General features: G+C 43.7%; 1 protein-coding gene across 1 annotated transcript in view; it reads left to right on the top strand.

Annotated features, from left to right (window-relative positions):
- Window positions 1-16,805, top strand: part of syt7a (synaptotagmin VIIa) — a 125,186-nt gene that overhangs the window by 84,203 nt on the left and 24,178 nt on the right. The window contains exon 6 of the mRNA XM_079500507.1: window positions 3,393-3,521. Within this exon, the coding sequence (XP_079356633.1) occupies window positions 3,393-3,521 (129 nt within the window). The remainder of the gene's footprint in view (window positions 1-3,392; window positions 3,522-16,805) is intronic.

The raw sequence follows: 16,805 nt of genomic DNA on the forward strand, positions 1-16,805 counted from the left end.
ACCCGGAGGAGGAGGCCAGGGGTTGGATTTCAATGCATCAGAACAGAAGTCATAAATATAGATGAGGTTAACTTGTAGAGACAAGCATCTGTCACTCAGCACAAAGCCATGTGCAGTGGATAGTGTGCAGATCACAATGACGGATATTAACCAGAATGCTGATTAGGAATGTATTATTGTCTATACGTGACTGATACTTTATGATCCCTTTAAATGTCAATCAGAATTGAATCTTAAATGGATGAATACATCATTGCCCCGGATTGTATTGATGTATGATTTTTGTTGGTGCGTGGGACGGGTACACAACAGCATTTTATTAGTTATGCTGTCAAATTAAAAGGAGCCTCCATTTTGGAGCATGTTATGCAATCTTTCAGTGGCAGCCTTACCCTAATTTAAAAACATGATCGAAATGTGAAGATTTGTAGGGAAGTCACAGCATTCTGTGGCCTTTTCTGCTATAAAAGTCGGCTGGCTGTGTTTGTACAGCACATCAATTTTCTCAGTGTTTATTTATCCAATGTAACCTATTTGATTACATTTGTACTTTCTCAGAGTTAAATGAACACTCAGGAGTGTAGTGTGCATGCTCTGTTAAACAGTAGCATCTGTTTGAATGGCATTGAGCCTGGCCGGCTTGTGCAATTGTCTTAGCAGGATAGCGCCAGTGTTTATAGTATTCATAAGGCATGTGCCATAAAGAGTCATGATGGTATAGCCTACTTGATATTCCAATCATACTGCTCAATTATTAGTCTTATTATTACTACATGTCCTTTGGAATGATTCTTTAAGACCCCTGCTTGAGAGACCGAAGCCAGCTAGGAAGCCCGTTTCGTTTTCAATGAGTGTTTGTTTCCACCCAACAACAGTCGGGCTGTTATTTCTGCTCCCAAGCTGTCGACTTGCGTGTCCGTGGTCACTGTATATCACACGGTCAACATGCCACTGTGCATCACTTTAACAACAGGGGTTAAGCAACTGTGTGTAGATTTGTGTTAACCCTGATGCATTGATCTTCTGTCGACAGCACCATTGCGCCCACAATAGATTGTTGCTTCGGGCCTGAAACAGAAGGGAGGGAGGGAGAGAGGGAGGATGCGAGAGAGGGAGAGGTGAAGGGGACAAACGGAGAAGGACATCACCAAGGTGTGACATGTGATTAATGTCCATTTTACAGTGAATCCATTTCCACTAAACCCTTTTTTCAGCTCTTGCATGTGCATGACAGGCTCCGGGCGCTGGACACTAGCAGGTCAGGGAGGACGTCATCCGTAATAGTAAACTTTAGCACCCGTCAGTGTGAATGTAAGATTGAGCTCATTGTTGTAATATAACCCCATCCTGCAACAGCAACATTTCTGTGGATTGATGACAGAGAGGCCTTGTAATAGACATGACCCATTGTCCGGGCCAGTTAATTTCAATCTTGGCTAGATACCCCAGTGCCTCTGAATCATGGCTCAGTGAATCCGCTGGAGATGACACCGATATCTGGCCTTGGGAACCATTTGACCAAATGAATCGCTCAGGGTATTGGTCTTTTTTGGCTCCAAGTCCATGTTTTATGTGGGCGTTGTCGCTATATGTCCTCTCACTATCTCTCCTTGGACACTGTAGTGTTGGACAACGCTCCACGTAAAGTGTTTTGCCAATATTCTTGAATCTAAGTACCGATGTTTAACTGCCGATGGCGAGAAGAGGGATCCAATAACCATAACACTTCCATTAACCATGTGAGTGCCACTCCATTAGTTCTTTTTACGAGGTGTCGCAGGGGAGATGATTGAACACAGCGTTAAACAGTAGGGCAGCAAAAATAACTTAAATCTCTTTTGATGCTGCTGTGCAAGAATGATGGAGTGAGGTAAGCGGAGCCGTGTTTTGCTATGCCCTCAGAGGCTGCATTCTTACAGTGCTGGTACGTTCTGAACTCAGTCAGGGGCTTACACTAAGGATGCAAGGCTCTGGGTGACATGAATGGAAGGAATGATGAGGGAGGGAAAAGCTGGTTAACCCTAGGGATGTGCGGGTGGGGGGGTGGTGGGCGCTGGAGGTTCGAAAGGGATCGCACAGCAGACATGAAAGGAGAGAGTGCGATTTGGAGAGGAGAGTGAGAGAGCAATGACCCAGAAAACACTGACACACACGCAGAGCACCCCAAGATACCGTGTGACACTCAAATAGAAACAATTAGTCCAGATCTTCTTAATGAGGTTTAATTAAATCTCAACACTGGAAAAGGAAGATAGCCACGTTAGGATGGGAAAGGTGAGTCTAGATGGTCTGGAGGGAAGACAGGAGGCAGATATTAAATAACTGAGTAAAGTACTCAGTACTCAGTACTGTGTGTGTGTGTGTGTGTGTGTGTGTGTGTGTGTGTGTGTGTGTGTGTGTGTGTGTGTGTGTGTGTGTGTGTGTGTGTGTGTGTGTGTGTGTGTGTGTGTGTGTGTGTGTGTGTGTGTGTGTGTGTGTGCGTGCGTGCGTGCGTGCGTGCGTGCGTGCGTGCGTGCGTGCGTGCGTGCGTGCGTGCGTGCGTGCGTGCGTGCGTGCGTGCGTGCGTGCGTGCGTGCGTGCGTGCGTGCGTGCGTGCGTGCGTGGTTGCATTGTCCTGCTTATGCATAAGACATGCAGAGAGGCTTGTGCAAGCTGTTAAATATCACCCTCATTAGTTGCCATTAACTAATAAGCATCAGTTACTTTAAAAATGGTGATTGTATGACAAATCAATGCACTGTGCAGTACACCTGTTGTCACCACAAGCATATTACAGTCATTATGTCGTGATAGATTTGGCCTTTCAGACTTGGCTTGTTGCTTAATGTCCTTCCCTGGATCCTGGACGTACTATTGTGAGGCCGTATATGTGGTTTGGTGGATTTTCTCTTCCTCACAATTTCCTCTCTTATGGCTTCTCTTGTTTTCATATGATTTCTCAGATTTTCCTTCTCTCTGTGACTTATTTCTCGCTTTCTGTATTTTTGGTGTTTCTGTCGTTTGATGTCTGTATATGATATGATGATAGATGTCTGTATGGTCTGATAGATGTCTGTATATGATCTGATAGATGTCTGTATGGTCTGTATATGATCTGATGATAGATGTCTGTATGGACTGATAGATGTCTGTATTATGATCTGATAGATGTCTGTATATGACCCGTCTTCTTTTTTCCTCGTACTGCATTGTCCCACTCCTCCCTTTATGTTCTATTTCTATATCCCTTGTATCTGTCCTTTTCCTCCCTCTCTCCCTCTCTCTCTCCCTCTCTCCCTCTCTCTCTCCCTCTCTCCCTCTCTCTCTCTCTCTCTCTCTCTCTCTCTCTCTCTGTTTGTATATCCTTGTCTATCTCTTGTATGTGATGTTTAATTGTTTCCGCCGGGAGCCAGTGAAGGGAAGATGGTGGTGCTGTCTCTGGCCATTGGTTTGGCCGAGCAAGATGACTTTGCCAATATCCCAGACCTGCAGGAAACAGCGCAGGCCACGCCGGCCAATCAGGAGCCCCCTCCTGAGAAGAGGTACCAGACAAAGTATGAGAGTGCTTGGTGTGTGTGTGTGTGTGTGTGTGTGTGTGTGTGTGTGTGTGTGTGTGTGTGTGTGTGTGTGTGTGTGTGTGTGTGTGTGTGTGTGTGTGTGTGTGTGTGTGTGTGTGTGTGTGTGTGTGTGTGTGTGTGTGTGTGTGTGTGTGTGAGAAAGAGAAAGAACATGGGGGCTTAAATGAATGGATGTGGACTAGCTGGATGTGGGGTTAAAGGAGAGTACAGGTGTTTTCAGATAGTGGAATGTCGTCTTTTTCTTGTGCACTGACTGAGGTTCTGTACCACCAGATGCAGAGTTCGACATAAAACTCTCAAAGTGAAATAGAAAACCTAGGGCTCCAATTTTGTCGCAGCCTTTACCCGCGGCGCGGCCCGCAATTTAGCCGCTGCCCGAGAATTACGAATATAGGAGCTTTCTCTGTCCCTTAATGGTATTTTCGTCCCGCGTCACCCGCTATATCTTTTGCCGACACCGCTATTTGCGCCTAGAGGTGTGGTCATGGGCGTGTTGGCACGCTTTCCCCTAAATTGCTATTTTGGTCAAACACATTTGGGAAAGCACCCGTAAACCGTATGCCAAATTAGTTTGGTAAAGAGCGGCGCGCACCGTGCCTCAATGGAGATGTCCGCGGAGTGCAGGGCAGGCTGCGTCATCTCTCCTTATTCTCCTATGCATCTCTTTGTAATTTTCCTATAATCAGCAGAAGTGAGTGCCTGCCACTTCCTTGTGTCCATTGTGTTTATATAATTGTAGTCAAAGAAGTTATTTGTGCACGATTCCATTTGCTCATTCAGTTCATCACCCCATAGCAGCAAATGGGGTTTAATGATGTCTAAATCCGAACTTTCCGAACTTTCTTTTTCGCTTCATACCGTTCCGTAGAGACGGCCTACACGCACGATCTATTATATACCAAATGAAAGCCCTAATTTCGTAGTTTACATACATTTTTAAAAATGAGCAAGATTTGAGCGAGTTGTGACTCAATGAAAAGACGAGTGTTCTTGGCTCTGTGCGTGTGGAGAAAAAAAAAGAACGGCACAAGGGGGGGGGGGGGGTGCAGCAGCTGCGGCTATGAAGCAATATAGCACTAACGGGCGACGGTTAAGGGATCTCTTAAAGGGATCTCTTAAAGCCAAGACTGGTGATTGGTTAAATCTGCTTTAATTATTGCAACGCCCAAACCACACCTATGCATAATATAACGGGTAACGGAGGTGTTTAAGGGATTTAGACAGGTAACCAAAATACCAACTTCAGTGGGGGAACACCCTTTCCCCACTCCTAAAACCCCAAATAGTGGCTTTAGAGAGATGAGACAAAAATGGAGCCCCTAGACTAATACCTGTATTGCCAAAATTAGTAAAGGGATAAAGCAATTTGAGAGTTAGAGGGTTCACCTCACCTGTCTTCACCTGTCCTCATGGCACCACTCCAGGCATATTGGCCAGTTTTACGAATAAAGACTGACCAATCAAATGAAAAAGGATTTGCAGGCCCTTTATTTATTTAACTGTTGCTAATTATCTCACGTTACTGCGATGGCATGCTCTCGCCCTCTTCCGCTATCATCATTGTCATTATTTGTTCGTACCTCCTCCCCCGCTATCTTTATCCGCCGCGTTGCCTTTGTATTTTCATGCCGCTATTGTTTCCATCGCTCTCCCCTCCTGTGTTCTTGTGTCTTTTGTCTCATTTTTCCCCCTGTCTCACGCTCATTAGTTTTCCTTCAATCGTGCTACTCAGCCCCCTCTCTGTAGCTCCGCCGAGGCTCAGCCGAGGCCCCCCAGAGAGCCTCCTCATTATTCCACAGTATGTTATTCACTTTCCATAAACACGCTGCTAAAAATACAGCACTCTCTTCCTCTCTTACACGCCCAAATATTTCCACTGATATATAGAGATAGATTACAGCCTTTTAAAGAATCCTGTTTGTTTTACAGCCAAAGGGGGAGAAAATAAATACATGGTGGTTGTGCAGCTCTCTCGTGCACTGCAAACAAATCAGCCCCTCTTGAAAAACTAATAAAATAAACCTCTGTCTGGTAGTTTAACGTGGATGGAGGGCTTGATGATGTAGTCCAGTGTTTGGGTACACAGAGCCATGGTAGAGGTCCAGCCCTGGGCTGAGGCGACACACTTGATTTCCCCCACAGTCCAATTAAGCCATTGCAACCCCACTTTGATTCTGTGACTAATTGGAACCCCTTTGGAGACGCATTATATGAGACACACCTTTATAAAAGGAAATTGTGGGGGAGGGTCAGCAAATTCTGACTTACTTGTCACACCAATTATTTTTTCACGCGGGAATATTTCATCAATTTGACGCATGATTTATAACTGGGGACCCATTACAAATGCTTAGCGTCCTTATCTATTCTGCACAGCCACTGTTTAGAACCTGCGCTGTGTGGTCTACAAAGCACATTGTGGGTTCAGCGGTGTGCCAAGCAAGCATTGGGAAGCTTTGTGCGTAGACTCTCCTCTTATCCCCCGGATACATGTCAAGCGTTACGTTTTAATCAAAGCGAGTCCCAAAAGGGTCAGGGGTATGTTCGGCAGCACAAAGTCAATTGCCTTCAGGAAGTAATAACCACCGTCTTTTATCACAGGCATGAGTTGCTTTGAAGCAACAACATCTAAGAGATATTTGTCTTTCGGTTCATTTGCTTCTCTTGCCCCTTGCCCCTGAGCTCCGTTATGACCTTTTTCAACAGTCAACAAAACAGTGCATAATTACAAAGAAGCCCTTGATCGGTCTTTGACTACGAATGCCATTGGGAAGCATAAAAGTTATAGACCCATAACTGATGATGATATGATAAGAGCATAGAGTATACAGAGAGTATACACAGGACTAGGCCATCTGGGGCATGTCTGTGGTTCGTAAACATGAGCCCGTTTGGAGAGGGCCTGTTCTGGACAACCGCTCAACTGATTGAGTTCACAGTCCACACTGCTTTTCCTCAGGTCCTCAGATTTACACTCATCAAGTGTGAAGTCGATTGGATGAACAGTTCTCGAAATATTCAAAGGACAGACACACTCACAGGCGGATAGACATAGAGAGATTTGTGGAATGTGTATTAGATAGCCGTGGGATTTCGCTTTCAGGCATTTCGCTTAGTGTTCCCCTCATAACCTTCTTAAACCCGATGTGAAGTCGAGAAATTATTCACAGTGCACATGGCTATAGGGCTGCACCTCCATGAACAGCAACTGTGCACATTGTGTTATTTTCTAGATTAACCTGGAGTCTTTTAATTCCCTCTACCAAAGCTGAATGACTAGCAGCTTGAGGCTATGCAAATGCAGAACGAGTGGGCTACAAAAAAATGAAATTATACTGTAATGAGGAATTTGAATGTCTCAAGTCCTTTGGTGAACTTCCTGATAGTAAACTAATTCCACTCTACTCGCTTATTGTTTTGTTTGTTTCGCATCAAATTATACAATTTAAATCTATAATGAATGATTTAGCCACACTTTAATTGGATGCTAAATTTAGCGGCTCATATGAAAAGTGTAAGCCCCATGGTGTATTAGGGATGCAGGGTGTAAGCTGGCTGGGAATAGATCATTCCCCATGGTGTATACTGCTGACTTCACAGATGTCTGGCCGTGATTTAATCAATCACATCCGCTGTGTATTGGCCATTGTAAACGAGGCTCTTCACAACTGCCTCCAGCTGGAGTTCAAGCCGTTCTCTCATTCCCCTCCAGCCCCCCCCTCCCCCATCTCCGTTCAGCCATATCGTCCATATTCATAACCTATGGGTTACACCCACACATCAATCATCTCCGTACCTGTATCCCTCATGCCTTCACATTTGACATAATGTATATAAAATACTATGAAGTAATAAAGTCAGGGTTCTCTCAGCTTGATATTGTAGTTGGCAGAAGTGACTGATGCTAGCATATCACCTTTGCTCATTTGTACTGGAGTTAATTTTCTCAGCTACAGTAGCAATGATGACAAGTAAAAAGCTATTCCACACTACTGAATTGTGGTGCCCTACATTTTGCTCAAGGTCTGGTCTGGTGGTACACACTACAGAAATATCCCTTCCCCCACACTACATTTAGACAAGGAACGTTGGTTCAGGAGAGGCTCTTTTTTTTTTTTTTTTTTTTTTACTGCTGCTACAAATGGCAATAGGGAGGGAAGACTTTGCTAAATGGCTCCTCATTTCCCCTTCAGTGGTTCATATTGCTTCATTATTGCTCAGACGTAATTAAAGGCAGGCCAAACAAACACAATTTTCCCATAGTGTGACCTGTTTGTGAGCTGTTTGCTCACACTGGTGGGCAAACAGCCCCTGAGAGGATGGATCTGTGCCATGGATGATCATCATGCGCATGGTGTTGACCTTGTGAGGGCAGTCGCCATGTTGTATAAGGTCAACTGGAGGGGCCATTTGGTAAATGCTCACTTCCTGGAGAGAAGACGGAGCAGTCGGGGTCAGATGACATGTCGTGTGGCCAGACTGTTGCCTCCCACAATCTTCAAATGCTTCCGGTCATACAGTCTGGAGCACGGAAGCCTCTGATCACGAACAAGCGATAAAGCCTCCTCCCCGCTTCCGTTTCATCTTTACAGTCGCACACATTTATCCTAATATAAATCAAAATCATATAAGCAGAAATGGAAATTTAACAATAAAATGTAAAGATATTTTAAAATATATTTTCATGAACGGAAATGACGAACAGATGCCAACTTCCGTGTTTGGATTTCGGGAGGTGTAGTTCCAGACTCTATATAGCATTCGGAGATTGTGGAATAGTTGTCTGGCTACGCAAGACCAGATGGCATCAGAAATGGTGGTACTCAAAAAGCTTCGTTCAGACTGCAAGTAAATCCGATTTGTTTCCCAAATCTGATCTTGGACTGACTGTCCACACTCTCACATGTCATTTGCAAGAGATCAGATTGGATTTAAGTATACAGACATCATCAATGTATCTGCATTGGTTGCTGTGGTAACACTGTAATATAGTTATGTATTAATGTTCTGTTGTCGTGGTGGCTCTCAATATCAGTTCTTATCGCATATCAATGTGCCACAAATCAGATTTTAACCACATTCAATCAGTTGGGTGTTTTTTAACACAACAGATGCGCCAGAATATTTCAAAATATAGGCGCTAGAGTGCCAGCAGATATGGCAGATTTTACTCTGAAAAGTCCCGCCTTCCGTTCCCCCCCAAAACCGGGAGGCATAATCTTCCATTCTTACCTCGCACTGGTCACGCTAAAGTCTCTCTAGAAGCGTTAATATTCCAAACGAGAGGCATACTGAAGTCAGAAATGAAGACAAAACATTGCCCATCTGGTCAAAACCATGGAGGGTTCCCTAGATTAGGAGATTCAAGCAATTATTTTAGAGCCGCAAACAAGGAAGTGAACGGCAGTGCGCAAATCAACAAGGAGTACATTGCAGAAGGATAGGCCCCAACAAATAGAAAAAAATAAATATATATATATATATATATATCTTTTTTAATATCAATAAAAAAGACCAAAGGACGCCTTACACGTCCTTAGCACCCCATGGTTTTGATATAAAAGACATGTACACGTCCTTCTTCTCACCTTTATTTATACTCGGAATACAGTTGAGGGCAAGCCCTCATTTTCAACGTAGCCGAGGTTACAATACATAAAATACAGTCTCAAGATAATACATCAAACAACATTATAAATCAGGGTAAATTACAAAGGAACTTTATACAACTTTAAACAACCATCAGTAAAATAAATCAATTGAAGCAGGAGCAATCACGGTGAAAAATATTCTGGAGCATTCCTTTGAACTGACCGAAGGATGGCAGGGAGCTCAGTTTTAAGGAGTTTTGGAGTTCATTCCATGAAGTTGGGCCATTGACAGAAAAAGCTGTCTTGCCCAACTCTGTCTGGGCCTGAGGAACCTTGAGCCTTAAGAAATCACTAGAGCGGGTCTGATAGGTACTATTGTTCAGTTCCATCATGGAACAAATATAGGGAGCATCCCAGCAAGCAAATTTATTTATTTATTCAACAATATGAAATTTAAAAGAAAGTTTATCGTCAAGCCAGATGCCAAGATATTTATATTCAGAGACCCTCTTAATCGTGGATCCATCTGAGGAAGTTATAAGTACACTATCCAAGTCAATTCATAGCCCTAGAGCCCTCCATCCTGGAGAGTATTAAAAGCAAGCTGCAGGTTCTCAACAGCAACCTCAACTGAATCTGCAACACAATATAAAACTGTGTCGTCCGTGTAAAGATGGGATTGACAATCCTTCAGAGTGGAAACAATATTATTAATATATAATGTAAAAAGTACAGGTCCTAAAACCGATCCCTGTGGGACCCCTGAACAAACAGGCAGGAAGGCAGATTGAGAATTACCAGCCTTTACAGACTGGTATCTATCAAATAAGTAGTTATGAAACCAATCTAAAGTAACGTTATTAAAGCCAATATCATGCAATCTTTGCAGAAGTAGCACATGATTGACTGTGTCAAAGGCTTTAGAAAGATCCACAAGCAGGGCGGCACAATGTTTTCTCTCATCTAAGGCGGAGATGATATTGTTAGTTACGAGAGTGACAGCGGTAACTGTACTGTGATTGGATCGAAAGCCGGACTGATTTAGATTTAAAACAGAGAAATTGGAAAGAAATACTTTTAACTGGGAGTTTATGAGTGTTTCCAGGATTTTAGCAAAAGTTTGTCTCAATCTGGACACTAGGGCCTATATCTTGCGCCACCCCTTAACCGTTATCCCTAAACTTATTTGCCATTTTTTACTATTTAAAAAAACCCTGGCCTGGGCCGGTTTAGCAGTCCAGGCACCTAGGCTGGTAATCCAGCATGACGGTGTGTCGTGGGTTCGAGTCCCGATCCCGATGAACTTTGCTGTGTGTCCCCCCCCCATCTCTCTCCCCGTTTCCTGTCTACTACAACTATCAATAAAAGGCAAATGGCAAATACGTTTAGGGATAAGGGTGGCACAAGATCCTAGGACACTGAAATTGTATTTGACTTTGATCCCGAGACAATACTGTCCCCTGGGGGAAGGCAGTGTTTTGATTGAAAGAGGCAGATAGTTGATTGCTGACAATTACAATGTGTTCTTGTTGTTTTGACTCTGGATGCACACATAATCGGTTGTTTACATGCCAGGCAGCCATAGGTTGTGTATCTGGGATGGGAATAATGCTTAATTAGAGTGCCAGAGTGACTCCTTAATGCCTCAGTGGCTCTCAGTTATAGCATTGTGTTGTGACTGAGTGAACATAATGCTGTTCCTTGCCATTGCTATAAAGGGAATCGACAATCCCAGAGAGATTTCCATCTCAACATCTTTGTCTCTCAGAGCGGCAAACACATGGCACAATCAGCAGGGAGGTTTTAGACGAGGAAGGCGGAATATGTCCTCATGGTGCGTTTACAGTCAATCCACTCGCCAGAGGCCCTTCTATTATTCATCCAAGTTGCATAAGCCTGCGGTGCAGTTACTTGTTTCAGGATTTATCCGATTTACACACAAATTGATTTGTCTCTGTCTTGAAAATGTTATGTTCCCATTGGGATTTATTTACTCTTTGTTAATTGTCGAGCCAGCCTCTTCATAAATTATGAGATTATTACATTGAGTTAGCCTGATGGGAAAGGCGAGGCAAGGAAAGTCAAGTGGATGACTTTCTGCAGTAAATCAATGTAAACATGTTTACATCTCATTGCAGAGCTCAATGATCATGCCGGCCATGTTCAAGTCATAGCAGGATGGCTTCGTGCCGTATAAGATGGAGGAGGGGCTATTATGAGAATATTACATAACATTACGCCACAATGACAAACTATGTCATGGTTGACAGAGTAAGTTATTGGAGTTCCTATAAACATCAATAGTGTTTAATGTTTGTGTTGTCTGAACTCTGAACACAAACATTAAATGCCATTGACAATGAATGGAGAATTTACGTCATATGTGTCTGAGCAAATCAGCATATGTATGTCGGTGGGAACTCTTGGCCAAGGGACCACCATTCTTGATGATGATGTATGATGATTAGAGCGCCCCTCACTTCACACAGGTGTGAGTGAGTTTTATCACCATATATTTTTTCATGTCATATGAAAGCAGTGAATCATAGCTTGAAATTGACCCACCAGTTTTGGAGATATGGCTTATAGAGTAATGTCTTACAGAAAACAGCGAGTTGAGAAAACAGGCTTGAAACAGGCTCCTCAACAGTTAGTCTTGCTGCCATGACTGTCTCTGTATCAAAAAGAGTCACATATGCTACTGTCTACCGTTGGACGTAGTGGGAGACAAACGGTGCCGTACTTTGTTGTACTGCTTATACTTTGTTCCGCTAGTACCCTCTGTGGATGCACCGCTTATGCATGTAATCATGTACACTGATTATGTGTGCTCTGCTAGTCGGACATATAGTGCTCCTCCTGCAACATGGCGTTTTGCAGGCCTGGTTAATCAGCCAGCGTGTCCCCGGAGGACTTACAGTTAATTCTGTCCCGGGGTCTGCATCCAACCCCCCCACACCCCCCCGGCCACCACGCTCATCCGCACATCACAGGGGAACGAGGGGGATGCATTTGCAGTACGCACACTCTAGAGGGAATGGAGATGGCAGTGGAGATAGCACTAAGCATAAGGCGGAAAGGGAAATCACAAAGCGAGGGGGGGGAAGGGTTCAGCATGTGGAGTGGGGAGGAGCGCTATGCTCATCCACTCATCCATCCATGTGTGAGAGCGAAAGTTCAGAGGCCGTGTTTGTGTTCCCTCTGTACAGTATGGGGATGAGCTGTAGAAAAGCACATCCATGTGTTAAGTGATTGATCGAGAGGGCCAAAACAGACACTAGCGAGTAGGTTACATGCTAGTAACACATGCTATTACATCCAAGTAGTAGATGGAGACAGCAGTTGGGGAAGTGCAGGCTATTAGCAGCGCTGACCAGAGACCTGCGTACGCTGCCTGCCGGAGAACAGGTGGAACATCTGCAGCTGCCTCCCCCTTGCACGCACAACGGCCTCGCGTTTAATCGCTCTTCACATTTTTGGTGGATATCGCATTGGCAGGTTTAATGGACTTTAAAAAATGTTTTTGATGACTTTAGGTTGGCAGAGCTCCCCCGGAACGGGAGATGATTTATTCGAATTGATCCCTCAAATTAGCGATGCAAAATTGGGAGCCACTAAAGAGAGATACGGGATCTCTGATTGATATCTTCACCTTGGATTGAGATCATAGAACCGTTTCTATGCATTCCCTGTCTGTCATTGATGTAGGAACATGCCATCTGCCAGTTTAGCAACAATAGTAGTTTGAATGGCACTTGGTTTCAGCAGAGAGTTTTGCTTGCAAGATTGTAACAATGTTTTGGAGTCCTTGCCAACATAACACTGCTACTGGCATCACTGCAGAGATAAAACATACAGTATATACTGTGAAGAGCAAATTTGGCACCTGTCAAATGTCCAGCCTGGGTCCAGTAAATTAAACACAAATCCACTAAGCAGCATTTAGCACCTTTCTTCTGATGGTATTTCAGTCAACTATATGCTATTTTGGACCCATTTTCAGTGCCAAGTACAAGAAGTAATTAGTTATCCATGAACATGGCATCCGATTATAGTTTGGGATGTCAAAGACCAGAAACACTGGCTCGCTATTGTGTTGCATGCACATGTGCTGCACGTGGTGGCAGTGTTATGTAAGCAGTGCACTGCTGGAATACTATACGCTTTCTCACTGTGTAGGCATATGATATGATATCCTCTAGCTGCAGTCCAATATAGACCCAAAATAATTATTTGGGGAGGTGTATGATTAGATATGGGAGCATGGGCATTCAAATATGAGTTCATGGAGAAGGACAAGAGTGCTTGTGTGAGTGTGACATGTTTGCAGATGGGTTTGGGGGGCTGTGTGTGTGTGTGTGTGTGTGTGGGGGGGGGGGGGGTATGAAAGAAGGGTTGGGCTGGGTTTGGGGTTTGGATGGATTCTTTTTTTCTCGCGTCTCTCTCCAGCCTAGAAGTGGAGTGTCTATACCCTTCCCCTTCCCCCCTCTTCGAGCTGCTGGCCCTCGGTCAGGTAACAAACAACAACAAAACAAAACAGGATAGTATCACAGGACGGTGAAACCCAAAGTGGCCCTGCCTGCCTCCGTATTGTCTGTTCATGTGAATGTATGTGTCTCTGCGAGGCTCTCACCCGTACCTGTCATATATCCTACCTTCTTTGTTTTTATTTTCTGTGTCTTTTGACTGCTGCCCTCCCCAACAACCCTACCCCACCCCTACCCCAAGCCCCACAGTCCTCCTTCCTCTTGTCACGTGTACCCCCAACACACACACACACCTCTGAACCCCTGTTCATATGGTCTATGTTTCTAGAGCCGTTGCTATGCCAACAGCCCACTTTCCATGCTGGAGCAGTAGGAGCATTTTTCAATGACAACTATTAGTCCATTCTGCCTCCCACTGGCTACTGTAGACAACTGCAGGCTATATGTACCAGCAGAAGATTCATACCAACCCTCAATCAAAGACAACATTGGCACAATTCAATAGTATGGGACCATGTACTATTATTACTATTAGAGCTAATCTTTTTTTCTTTTCTTTTCTTTCTTTTTTTTTTTTTTTTTTTTTTTACTATTTTATGCATTTAGCAAATACCTAGAAATTAATTTGGGAACTCACACGCTTCACTGTGTGCTGACTATTGTACGTGATTCGTTTTTAAATTCATTTTTTTCCCCCCGCAAGTATCCCCTAGCACTGCAGAGAGCAAGGCTAGTAGAAAGGGCCAACTGTCCTGCTGCCCTCCCCTGCACCCCTGCCCCAGCCACCCCGTTACCCTGGATGTACGTACCAGCTCTTAGCCTCTTACCTGAGAATGCGCAGAAACCCTGAATGAAGCATGAAGGAATGAATGAATAATTGAAGACCATTGCTGCCCGTCGATGATGGTGTTGGCGGAGGAGGAGGGAGGTGCCTTTACACAGCCCAGGGCTCCTGAGACGCTTCTCTGTGCTTTAAAGCGATGTTGTATTGAGCTCAGCCCTAAAGCTGTGAGGTCACTGTTCATGCCAGGCCTTCACCTGCCTCTGCTCCCCGGTCTCTCTCTGACGGCAGTTTGGTGTGGGGATCAAACAACCAGCAACCCCCCCCCCCCCCCCCCCCCCCCCCCCCCCTCACACTGCAATTACCTCCCATGGAAACTAATACGACTAACACCAATCAATGAAAACTCCATTCCCATCCAAAAAAAAAAAACCCGGACAAAATGGTTAACATCCCTCCTCCCCCCGTTCCGGTTTTTCCTTTTCCTTCCTTTGGTCTAAGTGCTCGTCGTTTGTTCGCCTGTCTCGCTTTTTGCTTGCTTGTCTATTTGTCAGTGTATATTTATATATACTTTTATCCCTGATTCTGTCTGTCTTCTAGAAAGAAAACTAATAAACAACAAAACAACAACAGGACACTTTAAGCAATATTCTAATTTCAACCTAGAGAGACCACAAAATGAACATACTGCCCGATAACAACCTAAAGCAGATAATCGTGGCCAGACAGACAGATTTCTTTGTCAGCTCCTCATTGTTTTGCCTGCCCAGGCATTGCTGTTCACTCCCACGAGTGACACCTACTTGCATATGTGATATATGCACATGTAGCCAATGCCAGATAATGTGCTTTGGCCCTTGTCCTATCCAAATCCACACTTTTAGAGTGTTGACAAACTACCAGGAAGGGAAGATGAATGAGAAACAGATTTATATTTATTACATCATGACTAACAACGCCATATTTTGTAACACTCTAAAAGTGTCACTCTCTTTTTTTATTATTACTTTTTGTTTTGTTATTACAATTCCTCCCTCCCTTCTGTTTAAAAATGAAGTTATATATTTTTGTATGGTATATCTAAACCTTCTGTTTCTCTCTTTCTCATCAAATATGTCATCTATTGTTTTATTTTGAGCTTTTATTTTGAGCTCCTAAAGAGGTTCTCCTTTCTCTTTTTCTGGGATGATTAATGTACTGTATATATTATTTTTTTGTTCTTCTTTTTCTTTTATTTCTCCCTTTCAGCATAAGTTTACCCTTTTGTCTCCTGTTTGAGATATCATGTGTTTATTATTACTTTATTTTCTCTTCTATTCATAATACTGAACAAACTAAGCCTCTTTTTACAGGCTTTTCTTCCTTCCTTGCTTCCTTCCTTCCTTCTTTCCTTCCTTCCTTACTTCCTTCCTTTCCTCTCTTGCTTCCCTCCCTCTCACCGTTTTCTTGCAGCTGTGTTTTTCTCTCTGATGTGCTGTTTGTTAAGATCTCACTCTCTTGTTTGGTTTTCGGTTCTGTAAACCTCACTGTTCACGCTATTGATATATATTCTGGTACAGATAAATGTTTTAACTCCAGCTTGCTACTTTCTCTCTCTTTGTCTGTCTTCTCTACAGTCCTAATCATCCTTCTTCTGTGTGTGTGTGTGTGTGTGTGTGTGTGTGTGTGTGTGTGTGTGTGTGTGTGTGTGTGTGTGTGTGTGTGTGTGTGTGTGTGTGTGTGTGTGTGTGTGTGTGTGTGAGTGAGTGCGTGCGTGCGTGCGTGCGTGCGTGCGTGCGTGCGTGCGTGCGTGCGTGCGTGCGTGCGTGCGTGCGTGCGTGCGTGCGTGCGTGCGTGCGTGCGTGCGTGCGCCTCCTCTCTCTGTAAATTGAGCATCCTCTCTCTCAACGTCTGTGTACATTTCTCTTCTCTTCATTGTCGTCCTGGTGTAATTTCTCCTGTTCTCGATGTTTACTGTTCATTTTGTCGGTTTTGTTGCCTGACAATGCCTCTCAATGTGCCTTGACCAGTCTTTTATGGAACATTCTTTGTCCACTTGGACTCTATAGCTCTTTTTCTTTTTATTCCATTTCCTCTCTTTCCTCATCATTCTCTTTCAATATGATTATTTATTATTATTTATGATAATTTTAACTTTGTGAAACCTCTTATTTGTTATGATATACTGTATGAACATCAAGGTTTTTCTCTCTAAACATTTGTCCCATAACATTTATTATAATTATTATTATTATAATTATTATTATTATAATTATTCTTTTTTAACATTCCTGTTGCAAAGGCACTTAATTTAACATCTATTAACAATTGCTGCCTATAAGTACCAGCTTCGCCATGGGAGATGGTTCCGCTCTCTTTATACTATACTACAATGTCCCTTTCCTCCCAT

This window comes from Electrona antarctica (genome assembly GCF_951216825.1).
Source record: "Electrona antarctica genome assembly, chromosome: 5".
NCBI classification, from domain to species: domain Eukaryota; kingdom Metazoa; phylum Chordata; class Actinopteri; order Myctophiformes; family Myctophidae; genus Electrona; species Electrona antarctica.